General features: G+C 40.0%; 1 protein-coding gene across 3 annotated transcripts; it reads right to left on the bottom strand.

The window, feature by feature from the left end:
* Positions 1-1,290: 1,290 nt before the first annotated feature.
* Positions 1,291-10,914, bottom strand: prelp (proline/arginine-rich end leucine-rich repeat protein). 3 transcript variants are annotated; one of them, XM_005469378.4, is made up of 7 exons: positions 10,788-10,914; positions 5,754-6,189; positions 5,481-5,666; positions 5,223-5,380; positions 4,952-5,148; positions 3,198-3,273; positions 1,291-3,012 (listed from the first exon to the last, which is right to left on the bottom strand). In XM_005469378.4, exons 2-7 carry the CDS (start codon positions 6,183-6,185, stop codon positions 2,922-2,924), a joined length of 1,140 nt encoding a protein of 379 aa, XP_005469435.1. In that variant the 5' UTR covers positions 6,186-6,189; positions 10,788-10,914; the 3' UTR covers positions 1,291-2,921. The 3 variants fall into 3 exon arrangements, with proteins under 3 accessions (XP_005469435.1, XP_019214345.1, XP_019214346.1); XM_019358800.2 differs by having other exon boundaries at positions 10,792-10,914; XM_019358801.2 differs by lacking the exon at positions 10,788-10,914 and adding an exon at positions 6,636-7,331.
* Positions 10,915-20,956: the final 10,042 nt, after the last annotated feature.

Raw genomic sequence — 20,956 nt, 5'->3', positions numbered from 1 at the left:
TTCTTTTTTTTGAAAAGTCATGTTGTCCTAACTCGTTTAGCATGTGGTTAACTGCTGCCTTGCTAAATAAACAAGGGCCTCTTATGAAAAAATGTTTTCTGGATGCTAGCACATGTTACTACAGTACCTGTGTATACTGTTCAGCATTAATGTGAGCTTGTATAAATGCTGTCTTTTCGATGAGCTCAGGCTCACAGGAGGTGGCACCATTTCTGGATCTTGTTTTCATAGGATTTTTTCTTTGAATGTTGCAGCTTTAACTTGTATTTGTGACTCAAGCGTCAAACTGTGTTCAGTAACGGTGAGGCCATTCAGTGATTTACACTACTAGGTTCTTGTCTCTTGTCTGGATAGTCTGACTTTTTATTATGTCACCCTGAGAAACAAATCTTCAGATTCTCTGAAATTTTACATTTAGAAATTATTATTCTCAAATAGCCATGTATATATGAGTTTAAAATGAAGCCAGCGAGGAAGTGCACAAACCTGTGGTTCCTGCCACTTGAAGTTAGCTGTGAGAGGAAGTCATGATGATAAAAAGCCAAACTTTAAAGCATTGAAAAAAGGCATTTTTAAGACCTGGTAGAAAAAGAAATGTATATAAATATCCACCTGGATTATTGAGTCGAGGCCTTGGGTGGGTTCATTGACAGGTGTCCCAGCACAAGTAGCTGTGGTCCTTTAGCATCTACTAGACCTCACCTCTGCTAATTCAAGTCACTGGAATAGACCTCTGTTAGGTTTATATTGTTGGACTGTCATTTATGCTTAGAAATATATAATCATATATGCTTAGAGGTATATAATCGATTGCATAGTGATAGGATGTCTGATCCTTAGCAGTCTGCAAAGACCGCCTCCCAGAGTGCTCTGGCATATACGTATCCTAAGGTCATGAGAGAGGTCGTACCTTCTTTTACTGTTTTATGGTATGGTAAACACATCTGTCTGTTTAGGTATAAGTGCCAGCAGATTTAGGGGAGTCATTCAGTCTCCAAACAACCAACATGGCATTGGCCAAAATGCTGACCTTGACGTTATGGTGCTACATCCGTCTTTTATGGTTTTTGCACATAGCCTTTTACAGATAGGCGACACCCTTACCTCTAGCTTCTTTGGAATGTTCCTTTTATAGCTGGTCAGTTACTGACATGTTGCTTTTATCCAAAGGCTCATTTTATTGTGAAACAGGTTGGGTTGGTGTCGACTAAGCTGAGAGAGCGGTGAAGCATATTAGAAAAGCGAAATGAGGAAGAAAACTACACTTTTTATTTCAAACATCAAGCATTATCAGATGATCAAGGAGAACTTTTATTTTCCATTGTTTGTACAAAGCTTCTTTATACAGAAGAATAATATACAAAAGATTAGGGATAACAAGAATAAAATGACATTTTTACAAAGAGTATCTTGAAAATCACAGGCACATTTGAAACAGTTTTAACTACATGGAGCTAGTTATTTAAAGCTGGTTATCTCTTTTAACTTCCACTGCGTAGTTATTCGTTGCCTCTGACTGCTGCCCCACTCTGTTGACCTATTCTTGTTAACCTAACTACCGTTTATGTCTGTAGCATGTCTGTAAATGTCCCCGTGTTTTCAGACGTTGCTCAAGCTATATTTTTCACTTTTTTTCTTTACATGAAGTTTTGTAAACAAAAAACACTGATAAACTGCAACTACTACAGAAGCCTAACTCTAAATGTCAGCATAGCCACATTTTATGCTGATTTGTAGTGTAATGTTGGGACTGTCCAAAAAATGGCAATAGTTAAATTTGTCATCACAATTAAAAGAGCTTGAACCATCCAAGTTTTGCAGTTATTTGCAGTCCCTCTTTCAGTATTACAGTAACACAGCGTCTACTGCTGGGTTAACACCATACTTTACAATGAAATGCACTTAGCACAGAGTCTATGTTTTCATGGATATGTGTGTGTGTGTGTGTGTGTGTGTGTGTGTGTGTCAGTAGTACTGTGTAAAAGTCTTGAGCCACCCCTCATTTCTTGTTGTTTTGGAGCCAGACTTTCTTGTAATTCTTTATAGTAGTGAGCAACAGTTCTCCAAGAAATTAAAATCTTTTAAAAGTTTTTCTGAAAGTTATATTCAGAAGAAATAGGTCAAATAATCCAGCAAAGATCTGAAACATGACCCGAGAGATGCATCTGACCCTTCAGTTCATTTACTGTTCACTGAAGCCTCATCAGAAATGGAAGAGCGGCTGTTAAGAAGCCATTCTTAATTAAGTAAAATGGAGAAAAGGTTAAGGTATGTCAAATTACACAAGAATGGGAGCAAATATCAGTCCCAACAGGTCTTCTTTGAACCAAAAATTTGAATTTTTTAGTTCAAATTATGGTCAATATGTACAGAGGAGGTCAAGAAAGATGTAGCACAGTGTGTGTCTGCAGACAAACATGGCAGAGGCCCTGTCATGGTTTGTGGCTACATTTCAGCGAGTGGTGTTGGGGATCTTGTCAAATCAATTGACATCAATAATGCAGAAATGTACAGTCAGATTTTGATCCACCATGTGGTACCATCTGCAAAGTATCTGATTAGCAGAAGCTTCAACTTTCAGTATGACAAAGATCCCAAACACACTGACAAAGCAGTAAAAGATACCAGGATAGAAAAACACACAATTAAACACTGTCAGTCATGGACTGGCCTCTCCAGATCCCAGACCTCAACATTACTGAAGCAGTATGGAATCATCTTGATAGAGAACAGAACAAAAAGATGCCAACATTCAATGAAGAGCTTTGAATGTCCTTTAAGAAGCCCGGCGAACAATTTCTGGAGACCACTTAAAGAAATGACAAGAAAGCACATTTTTCACACTTTAATAACAAAATATAAAGAAATGGCGCACAGCTCAAGATTTTTGCACAGTACTGCATGTGCAAGCCCCCATTTTCCTAAATGACAATAGAGTGAAGGAGCCTGAAGCACATGATGACATCCAGAGGGATGGGAGGGTTCAGGTGGTTTCCATCCAAACGCAGATACCTAAAAACAACAGAACAGTTATCTAATATGTCATTGGGATTTTCGCTCTTTGAACCTGGCATTTCCGGACAAAATTCTTTTGTTCCTGTTTACTTCCTGTTAACACACAGGTCACAGGTGCAGCTCAGACGAGTTCATTCTTTAGGTTAGTGCTGAGACACGCATTATGACATAATGTGAAATACCTTAGCTTGGGAACCTGGCTCATATCACTCGGGTCAGCTTGCACGCTGTATGGGCAGATCTGGGTGCCATTGATGCCTGTCGGGAAAATACACAGTCATTAAGATCTACTGTTCAAGTGCTCACACATGTGCATATAAATAAGAAAATATGCTATTTTAGATTTGACAGTTTTGTTTGTTTATTGTATAATTTATTTCATTATAGCAATTTATATACAGGAAGAGCGGGGTATAGCCTGATAATAGCCTGAGAAGATAATTATCTTAAATATTATGCATGATCTGAATTATTTATTTAAACATGAAGTGCTTAGCATAAATTTTCAGAAGAAATCTTTATTTTTTATGATGTTTTAACTTAGAAAATAGCATGAGAAATGTTTTTAGGAATAAAACAAAGGATACAAAAAAGACAGAAATATCAGTGTGTTTAAATGCTACTGAAGTGGGTATATTTGAGAAAAAAACAAACTCACCTTTAAACAGAGCTCAACTGTAAAATTGATTATACTTTATTGGAAAACACAAGTAAGTATTTTAAATCGGATCACATCTGATTTCTCTGTAATGCAACACATGCTTCAGAAAAGTAAGTGTTTCATGTTGAAAATATGATTAAGTGTTACTGAGTCCACCAATATTAATACATTTCTAACTGTGTAGTTAAAACCCCCAAAACAAAACAAAACCCAGCAGCTAATTCAGTATTTTTAACGTCTTCTCTCCAACGGTGTGGAAGAAGATTGCATTGTGTAAGCCCTTAAATTATTGCATCAAAATAACTAAGAAACATATTTTTAAAATAAATTCAAATACATTGGAACAAGAGGAGATAAAAAAATAAAATACATCTCGTCATGATGATTAACGTCAGTGGAAGTTGAAAAAAAAATGGCCAGAAGCCAAAGTTGTTTTGTAATCGTGGCGCAGAAACAGGTATAACAGAATATCTGAAAAAATACTTTTGGTTTGTGTTGCACGCTGATCAAATTACAGCTGTAGTGTCAACAGACTACACTAATCTGTCTTCATTAAAGTCGGCATAGGACACAAGACAATCGGGTATAACTAACCAAGACAATTTACAGCGGTTAATACATAGGTTAAAAAGAGGGGTTTAAATCAACGACATATAGGTTGCTTCTCCCAAAGACAAGAACCAACAGACTTAAAACCTCCTTTGTCCCACACGCCATCAAACTGTTTAACTCCTCTCTGGAGGGGATAGGGAGGGGAAACAGGAGGACAAAGGAGGGGGGAACAACTAAGCTGTAGTGCCTCTTCACTTCACTGTGCAATACTTTTTGTTAATAGTCAATGGTGCAATAGACTTCAATACTTGAAATGTGCAATTCCCTTGTATTCTTATTCCTATTTATTCTATTTATCCCTTTCGTATATTTTATTTATATATGTCTCTGTATTTATATATGTGTATATATATATAATATTCTGCTCATGTTCTGTAACTCCTGTTGGTGCTGTGCTTTTGGAAACCGAATTTCCCAGAGGAACCCACCCGAGGGATTAATAAAGTTTTATCTTATCTTATCTCTTATCTTATATTATTTGTTCAGTTGCCACACGACCAGATCCACCAGATCCAAACAGAAACAGGGAGACACGGACAACGCTAAGACCACATTCAGCCCACGTTGAGACAAACTGTGGTTATGCTCCCTGATGTGGAGGCCTTGCTTCAAAAGCACAGTGATGACCGCTCACTGGGACTGACGTGTCTGCTGGTTACTTACTCTCAATGGTGTTGTGGTCGAGATGCAGGTGCTCCAGGTGACTGTTGAACAAAGGAATCGAAGCGAGCTGGTTGTGGGACAGTTGCAAGTCTAGCAGGCTGGAGACATTGAACACATTCTTGGGAACTCCTTTATCACTCAGCTGGTTGTAGTTCAGCCTCACAAAAGCCAGGTGAACATAGTTGTCAAAGAAGTTTCTGAAAAAAGACAACAACAAATATTCTCAGTGGGAATAATCAACTTTGGGACAATGCGTGCGCCGTATACTTGCTTTGGGATGTCATCGATACGGTTCCTATCCAAGAAAAGCTGCACGAGGCTGGTTGGTATACTAGTAGGCATCCTCCTCAGCGTGTTATGAGCCAGGTTGAGCTGCACCAGGTTCGTAAGGCCCTTAAAGCTGTTCTTACCCAGGCCACTGTCACTCAGCTGACAGAAAAGACATCACATATTTGCTCCACAAATGCTAGAGATTTAGTTAGGCTCCATACATGTCTAGATAGCACAGTGTTGTAACAGTGAGGTTCACCTGGTTGTGATACAGATCGAGCATAGTCAGGCTCCCCATGTTGTTGAAGGCCCCAGGTGGGATCTTGGAAATACGATTCCTACTAAGGCGGAGCTGTTCCAGAGTTTCTGGGAGGCCTGAAGGGACTTCATTAAGCTGGTTTCGTTGGGCGTAGAGATACAGAAGTGATGGAAGCTTTTCAAACACCTGCGCGAGAGATAGATGCAAAGCAACTGTAGTAAAGTGATTCTATTTCTTTAAATCCTGAGCATTTATAGAGGTGAACTCCCTGACCTGCTTATCTATCCGATGAATACGGTTGTTTGCCAGATTGATCCAGCGGACCTCAGAGGCGTTGAGGAAGGGCTCCGAGGTTATCTCGGAGATGTAATTGTTCTGGAGATACAGGTAGTGAGTCCTGGATGGAATCACTGGGATTACACGAATGTTCCGGTTCTCGCAGTTGAGCGCATTCGGGTAGCTTGGGGCGCAAAAACACTCCCGGGGGCAGTCAGGAAAGATGGAAGGTGGGCCCAGGATGGGTGGGGGGAAATCTGTTGGTTCCTTTGGCTCAGGCTGGGGTGGTACAGTTGGGAGACGAGCAGGAGGCTTTCTGGGGGTAGCTGGGCGCCTGGTGGGCTTCTTTGGCCGAGGCCTCTGTGTGAACACTGCCCCCAGTAGGAGGAGCAGAGTCAGTGCCGACAGGAGTCTCGCACCAGCCTTCATTGTCCTAGGAAAAGCATGAAGTGTAAGTAGCGATTTCTACCGACTGTGCAGTATTCACAGTGAAAGGCATTAAGTTAAGGGAGAAAGATGCTTCAAAAAAACAAAAAGAAAAAATAAATAGTTCAATTCAGTACAATACGTCCTTTTGGTGCTTCTTTCTCCATGTGGGTGTAATGACTCAGCCGCGTACAAACCCTCCTTTTTTCCTACAAGGCTACGTGCAATCCCGGGCATTCATCTTATCTCTGATTTTACTAAAAATATCCGTTAGTTTGTATTTCTCTTTGGAAAGATTCCACTTTCAAGCTGGTTGCTGTTCGACCAGTTTTAAGAAGGTGTTTTCAGGGTTGAACTGAGTGAAACAGCATTACCAAAGCCTACGTGAAGCAATGCTCACCTGACTCTATGAAAACATTTAATGTTATATACCAAGATTGTCCCACAGCCTACCTTAAGAATTGCTCCCACACTTCTGTTGCAGTTTAAACTAATGGAAGATGGACATGTGTAGCTCCGTAAAGTAATCTGTGTTTGAAGAGGTGGGATTGTCTGAGGAGGAGCCATACTTCCTTAATTTGATTAAATTCAAGAGAGTGTAGGGCAGATACTGATACAGGAAATGAGCGCTTATGAAAGGTTTAGGGATAAAGGCACTATTGTAAGCATGGGTCGAGAGGGGAGAGCTGTGTAGAGAAAGCAAGCCTGCAAGGTTAAAATATGTCAACAAAAGGGAGGCGCACTGGAACGAAGCTCTCATGAACTCAATATGTGTTTACAGCATTTTATAATCGGTGTGTGTTTAAAGCTTCACACCAGGAAGATTTGTTTTGTGTGTGCATGAGGAATTTTCCAAAGTTGCTTGTAAGAAGGAATTTCCATTTTGTATATTTCATCACATTGCTCATACAAGGAGTCATCTTAGGCACACCTATGAGCTTGCATTTCACCATGACAGGACAGGGGAGGTGATTTGTACATGTTCTGTAACTGACAGGGTTTAAGAATATATAACAATTGTGAGCAAATCGGTTTAGCTACAGTGCTGTGAAAAAGTATTTGCACCCCACGCCCCATTTGTCACACTTTCATGTTTCAGTTTATAAAACACATTTCAACATTAGACTCAAATATCCAGAGTAAATGCAAAATGCAGTTTTTAAATGATGATTGCATCTATTAAGGGAAAACAAAAAAATAGCCAAACCTACCTGGCTTGGGAAAATATTCTGTGGACTAACAAGACTCGTTGCATCTGGTGTAAAACTAACATAGCAAAAAGTACATCATACCACCAGTCAAATATGGTGGCGGTAGTGTGATAGTCTGGGACTGCTTTGCTGCTGGACGACTTGCCGTAGTTAATGGAACCATGATCCATGGCATCTTTTCCTGCTCTCTACCAGAAAGTCCTGAAGAAGGTCCAGCTATCCGTTTGTGCCCTGAAGCTTAAGCTCACTCAGGTTATATAGCAGCACAATAATCCAAAACACACCACAAGGTCCACCTCTCAAGATTTAGACCCTCGAATGTGTCTGGAACAATTCTGAAAAGAAGAGTGTGCTAAAATTACTCCACGGCAACGTAAGAGCATCGTTGTCGGTTAGGGAAGGGAATCGAGAACCAGTTCTTGCAGAGAACTAGTTCCCAGTAGTTCAGTTTCTGGAGTTGTTGGTTCGCTTGCCTGTGGATCACGATTATCAGTTGTAGCACTCAAACAACAATCAGCTGATTTAAGTTCACATGCAGGAGGAGGAAAACAGTGGCACAGTCTGAAGCGTGGATATGGACTTTACTTTCATTTCTATTGCATAATAGGATGAGAGCACGATGGTAAAGTAGACAGAAACATCTGCATTATGCTGCTAACACAGCTTCAGGTTTTTGCAAGCTCCTGTACAGACAGCATGCTAACGCTAAGCTAGCCAAAATGCACAATGCTTTTCAGCTCATTTTATGGAAAGCAATGTAAAGAGTAAGTAATTAAGTATTGTACTGCATTACCTTTAATGAAAGTGTTCTGTGTAATATTTGTAATAATTACTTTTTTTGAGTAATGACCCACAAGGGGGAGAAGAAGGGGGAGAAATAACTCCACAACATGCACAAACATTTGACCAGGCACAATGCAATTCATTTGCATGAATGTAATATTGACATGCTGGTTAGAGATGGTGGTGACTCTCAAAACAAAGCCAGTGAGATCCCAGAATCAATAAGTAATACTGTAATAATAATGGAATCAGGGGCAACTTTTGCCCCTTTTACTTTTTCACAGAGGGCCAGGTAGGTTTGGATAACTTTTTTCTCTTAATTAGAGAAGCCATCATTTAAAAACTGTATTTTGATATTAAAATCTGTTTGATGATCTGAAACATGTAAATGTGACAAATATGCAAAAACATTAATAAATCAGGAAGGAGAGGGATACTTTTTCAGAGTTCTGTATGTGGATAACAAAATTACGTCAGACTGAGACTGAAACACACACACATACATGCTGTTGTTTGGCTTACCATTGCAGGTATTTACCCTTCAGTGAATCGAATTCACTTTTCAAAGTGAAACGATCTTTTTCAGGCCATGGTAACTATGGCTAAATCGTTATTCTCTATATTATCAGCAAAGCCCTGTAAATAAGTATCACAAAGATTAGGAAAAACATAAACTCTCATCACAGATCCACCATTTGTTTCCAGCGCTCTTTCTCTTTGCCTTTGTTCAGTTTGATATAAATCATCAGGCAGGAATGAGCCTCATATCTAAAATGCCTGAAATAACAAATCTGAACATTTCTCTGACAGCATTCCCTGGCACTGCCCTTCATTTTCCCTCTCAGAGCCTTGCAACCCCTCGTTTAAATCCACAGCCAGATTTCCTTCCTGTCGTGCTGCTGTTACGACCAGAAGTTTGGCAAACAATTAAAGACTCGGTGTCCACAATGGCTGATTCACCAGTTTGTTATTTATGACCTCAATGAGTTAATCTGATCGTTATCAGCATGAGAACTATACTTAGGACTGTAGGACAGAGATCACTGCTAGTACATGACACAAACTGTTGCAAAGCTTTAAAACAAACACAATCTACTGTGACTTTGAACTGGATCTGCATATTTTAAACATCAGATACTTTTGTCTTACTGGACTTGATGAAGACCATGTGGACCTACTAAGTGGTGGCATTACGTTCTCAACGGCTGTTTGCAAGGTTAAAAAGATATATGCAAGCACTGGTGAGATAAAGGTTAAACATTACTAAAAACTAACACATTCTTACTTTACTGCTGATATTTTTCAGACAACTAATCATATGTTTATGTGCAGCTATTAAACAGTTTGCTTTATATATATATTTAAAGTTTAGAATTATCTGGTTAAAGGAAAAGTAGAAAGTCATAGAACTAGTGTGAGTTTTAGGTTATATCTAAAGCATTTCATCCTCAAAAATTTTCAGTTTCATAACGCCCTTTTCATCACTGATGATGGGCTCCTTCCAACCTTCTTTTTTTGGCAGAACAGCCCATCATTCCTTTACCAAAAAAAGAAAGAAAGAAAGAAAAAAAACTAGCGTTTCATAAAACCACTTTTTAAAAAAAGCCCTGACAAAAAGTTACATCATCCCCAGTCGACCTCACTTATCTGAGTCAGATATCTTTAAAAAAAGACCCGTGACTGTGACTAAGCACAATAATCACAAAATTTATGCCAAGCTCTAACATCTACAGATTCTTTCCATACATTTAGAAATACAAAAACTCCAACTAAGTGTGCTCTTCAATGCTCTAATAAAACATGATAAATTTATTAAGAAACCAGACGACAGTAGTTAGAATGTAAACATAGCTGAGAGCAGAAGGACGAGCATCAGAAATCTGGAAACTGTCATCCCCGCGTCTTTGTACACATCGCCATCAGCCAGCTCCAAAGTAGCTGCTGTTTTTCTTTTCAAATTCTTCACACACTTCACAAACCTTCTTATGTCAGCACATCATGTGATTGCACTTTTTTTTCAGTGCATGCTTGTTTTTAAACTAGAACGTTCCATTTCAGCTTTTTAAACTGTTGGTTTACACCCATGTAGGAACTGCATCCATCTGAATTCACCACAGAAGAAGCCAAAAATGTAATTGTGCACCGCCTTTAAAACCCCTGGGGATCCATCTGATTGCCAAAAGTGAGCAATATGGCATTTCTTTTTTTTTAAACAACAGCTAGAGCTCTTCTAGTCTGCATATTTTCACTTGCACTGCAGTGGTAGCTCTCTGTACTCACTAATGGAAAAAGATGAAATCAAGGTGAGCGTGCAGTAGCAGAGAAAAGCAGCAGAGTCACAGCGTGTGGCAGCTCCCTGGAGGACAGAGTGCCACTTTGTATGACAAACTGTTTCTATAGAAACTCGGCAGCATGGCCCAGCTGTGCCCGTGCCAGGATTCCCCTTCTGTCCACAAACACTTCCCTCACTGCTTCTCCTGGCTTCTCTGTTTCACACTCACACACACACACATACACACACATGCACAGAACTCTGTCTGCATTCTTACCTTTACTCATCAGGTCCCATCAAAAACAGCCCCCAGTGGAAACAACAAATAAAGGGTCTTACCTGCCTCTGGTACCTGCCCTCTTTTGTCAAGTCACAAGTTTTGTGTCTTTTCTTCTCTCTGCCTCTCTCACTCTTCTCCTACCCCTCGCTCCCTCACTCCCTCTTGCTCTTCCTCTGTTCCTCTGGTCCCTAGCCCTCCCTTCCCTCTCTCTCCCCCTCTCGCTCTCCTTTGGTGGACAAGCCTGCCTGTTGGGTTTGTTCCCTGGCTTCTTTCCCTCTGAAGGTCACAGTGGTTCTTTTTTTCCCCCCTTAGCTTGGCTGGGAGCCAGAGAGATTTAATCTTAATTCCTTCTGGTAGACCACCGGCTCTTTTATGTGTCTGAACCGTTGTGCAGTTTGTTATTATTTTGTTTTTGTCACACTATATGATGAGTGCGTAGGTCTGAAAAATGAAATAACTAAATACATAAACACCAGGGCACCGTGACGTGTTTGCGTGCCATATTTGCATGTTTGCAACAAGCCTTAGTTTCTGTATCTCAAGTCTTTGATAAACAAACACTGGACCTCTGCGAGGGAAAGCCCAGCTGTAACTGCATCTCTTCTTTGTCTCCCACCCACCCCGCCATTGTTTAGATGACTGCACTCAGATCCAGTCATGTGCTTTTCATTAGAAGCATCTCTCCGCTGACTCCATGGCATCTTTTCTGTGTCAGTTAAATGTCCAGGAACGCTCTTTTTTTCTTCTTCCCCCTCTAGTCTAAGTACACGAAAGCAGTCTGATTGTCGAGGTCCAACTGTGGAGTGGAGGGTGATGTGATGGGGCTCTCAGGAAGTGGGGCTGGTGGCATGAAGTAGGGTCTGTGTGTGTGTGTGCATGTGTGTGTGTTTAGCTAATATGTCACCGGGGGTTTGGAGGTGGACATGTGTTTGCTACCCTGCATTCCTGCAGAGTGAGCTGCAGCTGAACGATAATGAGGTGAACATATGTGGGGATATGTCTTTAAGACACATGTACACACATGCCTCCTTTTCCCGCCGCGCTCCTGTCTCCCACTCAGTCAGTGATTATGATACAGCGTCGGGTCAAACATCTGGACCAGACTGTTCCCGGCAAAGGAAGGAGAGTATACTTTAACAAACAGGTCGCAAGCAGCAAAACGGGTGTGTGTAACAAATACGTCATTTTTTTCTTTTTTTCCCCTCCCATCTGCTCTGCTACCATTTACATGTGAGAGCTTTTTAGTGACTCAGCTCTAATCAACGTCAGCGAGTTTTTCTTTTTGCAGCGTTCGAGGATGACATCATTGGAAACAGCTGCTCATTAGCAGCACCAGTCCAACATTTGTTTAATGTTTCATATATCATGGAAATAACACAATAACCAAAAAGTTTACACTGAACATCCACCCATCCATTTTCTCTCTCTCATCCAATTCGTGGTTGCTGGCGTGGGGGTTGGGTTGGAGCCTATCCTAGCATTCTTAGTGTGAAAGGTGGGGTACACTCGGGACAGATCGCCAGTTTGATGCAGGGTTTAAACTGAACAAATTCTAAATTAAATTAAAGGCTTTTTCTGAATGAGGTAGCCCGCCACAAATTTCTCTTGCTGCTGTTTGGCCCTAGACCCACACTAAATGTGACAAAACTGGTCTGTGGCTGCAGTGTTCTCTACACAGAGGTGGGCATCCATGAAAAAGGGAAAAATCTGCGTGTTAACTAGGCTTAATGTTGGCAGTGTACTCATACCCTACCTACTATGCAATAGTGCAACAGATGAAAGAAACACAACAAAGAGAAATAGCAGCAAACTAAGACATCTATGTTTTAAGTATAATGAGGGTCAATAATTCTTTAGCTTTTTAACTTTCACCTCACTGGTTGGACAGTCACAAGAGAGCCACTTTCTTTTTTCTTTTTTGTAGGCACTGATGAAAACAACAACAACAAATCGATACAGAATGCTGCAGAAAAGAGAGTTTCAGAAATAAGAGACTACATTCTGTGAATTGATCACCATTTAAACCGTGACTGCAATAAAGATTTGACTTGAACAGAATGAGTTGGAAAACCACTTCATTTGATTCAGTTTTTCTTATATAGCACCAGTGCAACACAACAGTTGTCATAAGGTGATTTGTGTTTTACGGTAAAATCCTATAATAAAGAGAAAGAAAGAAAGAAAACCCCAACAATCACACAACACTCCTACCACCAGCAACACCACCCACCCATGAGCAAGAATTTGGTGACAGTGGTAAGGAAAAACTCCCCTTTAACAGGAAGAAACCTCAGGGAGAGTCAGACTAGGTGAGGGGCAGTCATCTGCTCTATCCGGTTGGGGGTGCTGGGAAAGAGAAGTGGGCAGAGAGAGAGAGAAGTGATGAAGAAATGCTCACCTGGCATCACCCCACTTTGATGTTTGCATTTTGATTTATGTTTAATAAGCTACCTTTGACTTAACTGGCTTCCCTCCATGCCGCCTACAGCACCAGTTTGTGAAGCACCTCACTCATTATCACCTCTTGTGTCTAAAATGGTGATTCTTGTATTTGCCACAATTTCATAACTGTGCTGATGCATGCTCACCATCTAAATACTGACCTGTTTAGACACCATACATCTGCATCATTTCTTCTTGTGTGTATCAGAGCTTAAGCAGCCTTTGAGGATCAAACTGTGTGGTTTTGTTTTGCATGTGGAAACTGAGTCACATGGCCTGTGGAATGTAACTGCTTGGCCTTGCAGTGTTCAAGTACAGCCAGAGCCTGCACAGAGGTGAATGGATGTTAGGGCTCTCAATTTTTCACAGCTGAATTCAACCTGCTGGTTCTGGAGGGGTGTGTATAATGCCAGACCCTTGTCTTTACAGTAGGAAATCTTTAAGCAGCACTCCTTACCAGAGGTATCACATGCTGCAGCAGCTGTTTTCTTAGCAGATGGATAGAGTGAAGCAGGCTCAGCCCCAAAATGACTTGGTGTGTATAATAATGTGAGAACTTTCCAAGAACGGTCTGTTCTGTCATCTAGAGAGTGATTTGGATGACTGAACTATTTGGTTTAATGGAGTTGCATATTAGTTTTAGCCAGAAATGTTCCCAGAGGAAGTCCAGTGAGAGGAATACTAATATTCTCCCAAACATTTACAGACAACTTTCTTTTTGCTGCAACAGCAAGAAGATATGAAATCCCTTAGGAGAGCGTGTTTGTATATTAAGCTCTGAAGGCCACACCCTCTCTCTTATTTTCAAAGTCGACTCAAAATCCAAAGCTCTCATTCGCTTTATGACTTTTTTTGGCAAATGGCAAGAGTTTATAATAAAACTGGGGTTTTATAGAAGTCTCTGTGTTTGACTTTAAAGGATTCATGCTAAGACAAATCTGGCGTCTCGTAGATCATTTTCTGCTTACACAAATTATTTTTCTAATTACTCATAAATAAACAGTGTTATTGAAACAAAGTAATGTTTATAGAAATATGAAAGAAGGATTTTGGTCATAAACGCTGCACTCTCTGTGCTAAGTGTCTTCCTTTAGCGCTTTAACAGTAAAGCGTGCAGTCTACCCTATAGGATAAAGTCCCAGCAGCTGTTCAACAGCTGGATCCTAAATGCACACAAAAAAAAATTCTTGTTATATTATTGATAAACTTAGTGTCTTTTATTGCTAGTTAGGACACATTCTGGTCGCGATAAAAGCGAAATAAAAGTTTAAGAACACACTGAGCACCATCAGTGAGTGCGGGTCCAAAAGCACCCGATGAAGCATTTCATGATCTCAAAATGTATATGAAATCATGAAATGACATGTTTTGGCTGCTGTCACACAGTAATTTCCCAAAATTGAGGTCAGATCTGGTTTATGTTATCCTATGAATCATAGTACATAAAATATTAATAGAAATTGCGGTTCCCAAGTATGACGTAAAATAAAGGATCCTCCTGCGCAGTTAAGACTTCCAAATCAAAGATCACGTTGCGTTCAAACATAGTCAGACTTAAACTCACAGTGTTCACTCCCATTCTGAATCAGTAAGTCATGTGTTAGCGACACTTTCCTTTAAATGTGACTAAAATATTTTGTTTGTGTCACTTCTTTGAATATTTGAGCATTACTCTAAAATACGATGTATCTTTGGAGACTTCGATACCAGAAATTTGCCAATTGTGCCGTGGTAGAAGGAGAAGCGGGGTTATATAGAAGTCTTGATCAATTTATTAACTCTGTTAATATCTACAAAATGTTTATCGTCTGCCTTGACAAGTGGCTACAGCGTGGACATGCAGTGTGCTCGTGTAATCGAGCATAGAAAAAAGTGCATGTATTAATGTGTGAATGAGGCATGCAGTATAAAGGGCTTTGAGTGCTCATGTGGAGTACTATATCATGTGGAGTACTAGTAGATAAGCACTATATAAGAATCATTCCATTTACCATGTACAGTTCAAGCACACACACACACACACACACACACACACACACACACACACACACACAGACACACACAAACAAACAGTAGTGGTTGATCTGCTGAATTGGAGGTTTCAAAATGATTCTCCGCAAAACCAGTGGGTGATGCCAAGGTGGCTATACAGTACTTACCCTGTGACGCATGGGTCTGATCAGGTGTAATTCACAGCTGAGGGTGTTTAAATTCCTCAGATAAACCAGTGACAGCTTTCACAAAAACAAGCAGCAATGTTCCATAGCTGCGGTTCAAGCATCTTGTTCAGTCTTATCCCTGCTTTTTCACTTAGTTTTGGTTTTATGTGAATTTCTTTTGGTGCTCTATAATTGATCGCAGCACTTTTTGAGAGAAACGAAGTACCCAGCGAATAATTAAATATCAGTGTCTATCATATACTGCGTATTTTAATAGCGCTTTATTTCCTCTAAAGCACTAAAACTCTACTTTCGAGTAAGAGCTTTTCATTCCTACACGTGCAGTTTACATTGTAAACTGTGGAGGATTACTAAGAATTGCCTGTCTTATGAGACGGAGACAGATGAAAGCAGGTTTCTCATATTCTGACTAATGAGCGTTTCTAAGCAGGCTGAAATGACAGCTAATCAAGCTGCTGTTAGTGTCGTTTAAGTCTTTCTAGCTGGCGCGCGTTAAAGCAACAACACTGTGAAAGCTGATCCTGACACTGTGCAGCGGTAGCCTTCACACTGACTAACATTATGCACATTGTCTCAACATGCTAAGAAATCTAAAGCTTGACACAGCTGTCATTGCTTGGACGCTTGCTCTGCTTGAACTTGTGGACTGGCATGAACATGCTTAAGATCTGCATTTGACACCCAATTTTGAATCACAGTTAGATTCTTTTAGATTAAAAAAAAGCCCTCGTGCGTTTATGAAGTGTAAGTGTGATACCGGTGCTAGAGCAGTCTGCATGTTTGCACATGGCCATACTGTGTTGGGTACGTTGCACGTGTTTCACATATGAGGCTGCGTAGGTTAAACGAGGAATGTCTGATACACTTCCCATAAGAGGTCAAACTCTGCTCACGCATAACACACGTATATCATATTCAACCTGGACCCTAAACCTCACATTTAACACCTTTACCCACTCACACAAAGCAACCTCAACCCCCATTCCACCTACTGTCTCCCGTAATGTTTAGTCAAGACGATAATGAAAGTATCGTTTAGGTAAATAAACAGGAAAACCACAATTGCTAAGTTTAATCTGAGTTGTACTGCATTACTAGTTGCCCAAACATGGGTCTCAGACAGGCGCAGGGATTGTGACAAAACGTCAGGACCCCGAGTTATAAACAATACCTTTCAGTAATATGACAACTCTGAGGACTCTGATCATTTATAAATGCAGTAAATTTATTAGATCACTCATTTTTCTGATGCATTCATCTTAAAAATAAATAAATACATAAATACATAATTAAATAAAATATGCTGAGACTAAAACTCAAATTTGGCATTTGTTCGAGCAATGTGCTGTTACTCATTTCTTTGGCTGAAGCTTCCAGGCTCACTAACAGAAACTTTATGAAAATTATGCATTCCCCTCCATTTTGCTGAGGCTCATTACTGTAAGCTTATGGCCATTCCTATTTGTGAAAGTGTCTCAGTAAAAAGTAATTGCTGCCATAAGTAACAGAAGAAGTTCTTACTGTGCTACATGTAGAAGGGACCCTTTAAGGAAGGACAAGACAGCACAATCAGCATCTGTGTGCAGTTTTATGTGTGTGTGTCTGTGTGTAATGAGAGGGCTGGAGGTCTTAGTCCTGCTTGTAAGCAGGCCTGTAAATGTAACTAACGGCTTCCTCAGTCATCTCGCCAAAACCACAAGACCCATGCAAGTCTGTGCTGGATTCCAAGCTAATATCTGTGCCTAGCAACAGACTCTTCACACAGCTGGGCGGTTCCCATCAGCTTTATATATAATTACTCTATTAGTCACTATAGGGGGCTGGCACATGAGCACATTCATGATTTTTCCTTAACTGTTTAACACAGATTTAAGGAAAAGTGGCTTTATGGGGAATTGTGGGCAGTGAGACAATTACCCAATTCACTATCCTGCAAGTACTCTTCACACACACAACCTGCAGCACAGCTATGGACACACAAGTCAGCCAGTCTTTTACCTAGAAGATAAATAAAGACAGAGATGCTTATGTTTTGTTAACAGTCCGGTTAATTCATTGCCACCAATCTCTGGCTTTTTCCGATGAAATATGGGGTTAATTTACTTCTCCAAAGCATCCCCTCACTGTTAAGACAAGACAAACAGGGAAGAGCTGTGAAACAAGTAGAAGAACATATGACAGAATTTGTAACTTACCCCAAGATCTTTCAGATGAACTGGAAAGTCATTCATAAGCCAGAACTAAAGGCCCAGTGAGTATTTAACCTTACTGATGTGCTGCTTTCTGAATGGGCCAAAGCCCTTAAGCTGTTTGCACCGTGGCATGGCACTATGACTTAGTCAGCTATGTTAAACTGGCATTTAAATAACCCATAGCTTCTGAGGTACCCATCAGAGCTTTCTAATTAGTTTATATTTTTATTTCATTTTGTTTTTAATTCAGTTTAATTTCAGATTCCAGAGTGGATTTTCTTCTTTTACTTTAATTTTTATTGTTGGAAAATGTTAAGTTTTAGTTTATTTTTTTATTACTATCAGCATTAGTTTTAGTCTTTTTATTTATTATTGTATGGAGGGCCAGAGGCAATATTTTTGAAACTCAGTACAGGTATTACAATAAAAACACAGAACTTTTTCGAAAGCAGATGACTCAGTTTGCAAGAGACGTCCATGAAACCTTCATCAGTGAGGCATGTTTATTGATTTGTTTAAGTAGTTTAAGCGTTTTGCATTTTCAAAATTGAGCTAAAATGGTATTTCATATCTATCTATCTATCTAATCTTATTTTTAGTTTAGTTTCAGTTAACCATATTAGCATTGGCGTGCAATGAACTGTGGTCTGAGCTGTCAGATACCACACAGCAAGTGCTTAAATATTATCTGAAGTAGCAAGAAAACATCCTGCGCCAATGCATTGCCATTTCACCGCAACAACAAATAACAATTAGAGATAACATTAGTTTCCACATTGTTCACACAGTAGCAAAAAGCCCCCGTTATCACACTTCTTGCACACTTGATGCAACATTGTCATTTATTTAAGTTTTTGACAGTGGAGTCCAATGACTCAAGTTCAATATTCACTCTCCTCGGCCAAATACAGGAGGGAGAAGTGTGCGTTTTTGGTGCTAATTTCTCAACTATTTCCGGTGTTCAGTTGCCAGCTGTCTCTCTGCTGTTTGGCACTGAGAACGTGGTGTAATATGGGTTAGAGCCAGTGACAATGAACTAATACAGAAAAATCTGTGACTATAAAATCAACACAAACAATGTCATAAAACTGTAGCACTTTGAGAAATCTTGCTCCAAGGCTTCGGGGTCTGTGCCTACATTAACATATTTTTCTTAGCAGCTCAAAATCAAGAAGGAGAACAGATCAGGAAGCAGCTGGGAACCATCCAGAAATATTTGCGATGGTAAAACAGATCATTGACGGCAGTGAATTAAATCGGAGATTCAAAGAGGCGAGTTTTTCCAACACCTGACGGGACAGTTTTGCGGGCAGGGGGATGTGATATGTGAAGCGTCCTGAGCTCTGCAGTTCTTTATGTTGCTCTTATGACACCACAGGGAACTTTGTAGCAGATTGTTTTGACTGGTGGTTTCCAAGGCACAGTTTAGTTCAGAGGAGAGGAATGGTGAGAGCCTTAACGATTTCACCAGCCAGAGTTTTGTTCTGCTGTAAAGATAATACTCCTGACTATGAATAACGTCTAAACTAACATGAGCTTTCAGTCTCTTTACAAAATTTAATACTTATTCAAACATGAAACCCCAAAAAAAACTGAATACACAGAGAAGCTTTTGTATTTTTCCAGATCCATTTTGCAATCTTTCCACTTTGTTTAGGTCATCTTTTGAGCAAATCAGTGAGTCTGGAAGTAGAAAAGGGAAAAATTACACATTATTTTGCAGTGAAGGACAATTACCACATCAGTGACTTGCAGTCAGTGCACCAACAACAGCACCTTCAGTCGCTGATTCTTCTCTCAGTGGTGTTCTAAGCAGCCTTTGGGGTGTTAACGCGTGCCATCTGGCTCCACAGTGAGCTCTTCTGTATCTGGCAATTTCACAAACCAACACCTGCACTTCTCAGATGCAGGTGTTGGTTTAGAGATACTATTAATGGCTCACTCTAACAAAATATGCACCATATTTTAAATGTGGTTCCCCTTAAAGTGCACTTTGTTCCAATAAATACGTGGCTTATTTATGATCATCGTGCTTCATGGTTCGGAAAATGAGAAATGCATTAGAGGTCTGGTTTAAGTGTGGGAGGGCGACTGATTTATAGAAAAAATAAGCTAAAAAAAAATAAAGATTATTACCACAGTTGCTTTCCATAGGTCATTAGTGCAACCACGTTATTACATCTGCCAAGGAGGTTGCAGTTTGTACAATACCATTTTGTCAGGTTACAAGCAAGAAGCTTAAGGGAGCGGTGGAGCGTGGGCAAAAGAGGAAGCTTTTAAGTCCTGTCGTCAGTGCATTATGCGCTCTAATCACTCACAGTGACTGCATAAAAAAGATATTTAACAATACACTGATTTTCCACTCTTTATTATTAGCACATTAGCAAATTTGCACATATTGGCCTGTCACAGCTAATCATAGCTGCCAGATATGAAATTAGGTAATACCTCAGCAAGATCTCTATCAAAATCAGCTTTGATACACAGACTCAGAACCACATCTTAAAAACTCTTTATATCACCCACCACTTTTGCGGTATGAAGGAACATATCAGAGAACAGCCGATTATTGGGTTCAGTGATGGTGTTCTCTCTCTGACTGCCTTTTCAGCAAGTTAAGACCTGTAGATACAGCACACTGTATTGTTCGTATTATAATTATAATGCTTTATTTCCAAAGGTGAATCTAAGGTTATTTTATCACAGAGCCACCATGTTTACACAGGGAGGAGATTGGGCTCGATGGATGGGTCAAGTATGACCATAGCAAGTCCTACATGTTTAAACCCAACTTTTGTGACAACAAAAAGAGGTAAAAAGATCAATATATTTTCTGCTGATTGTAGAACTGCTGACATCTATAAAGTTTCACAGAAGGTAAGATTATTTGACCTCCTCCTATGTTAACAGTATATATATGGAAATTTGGGGAAATAACTCATTTTTTATAACAGAAAGATGAGAGGACTGATGTCACTTTAAACATGCTGATGAGCTACGAAGCAAAAACAAGGGAAACAAGTGGAAACTATTAGCACAGCTCTGAAACGACTGTTACTCAAAATAACGAGGTGATCAAGCACGTTTCTGAAAATGTCAAACTGTTACTTTAAGACAGCATGATGTGGTTTGTATTGTGTTTACAGTCCCTCAACAGCAACACCGAACCAGCAAGCTTTTTCCTTCACTTTGTCTCCTTCCACCACGACTTCATACGTAGCCAGCAGACTGCCGGCTGGTTGTCACTGGAACAAACTTGTACACTATTTTATGGTTGATGCTCATCCCTCAAAGGAAGTCTGTGTGAGTGACTCCTGACTCTGGTAAAAGTGGGTCCAGACATTGGACAAGTATGTTCAGACCATCAAAAACATGCAGCGTTTGGAAGAAATTGAATCACTGGGAAAATATGGT

This window comes from Oreochromis niloticus, linkage group LG5 (genome assembly GCF_001858045.2).
Source record: "Oreochromis niloticus isolate F11D_XX linkage group LG5, O_niloticus_UMD_NMBU, whole genome shotgun sequence".
Taxonomy (NCBI): Eukaryota; Metazoa; Chordata; class Actinopteri; order Cichliformes; family Cichlidae; genus Oreochromis; species Oreochromis niloticus.
This window is presented reverse-complemented; position numbering and strand designations above follow the sequence as displayed.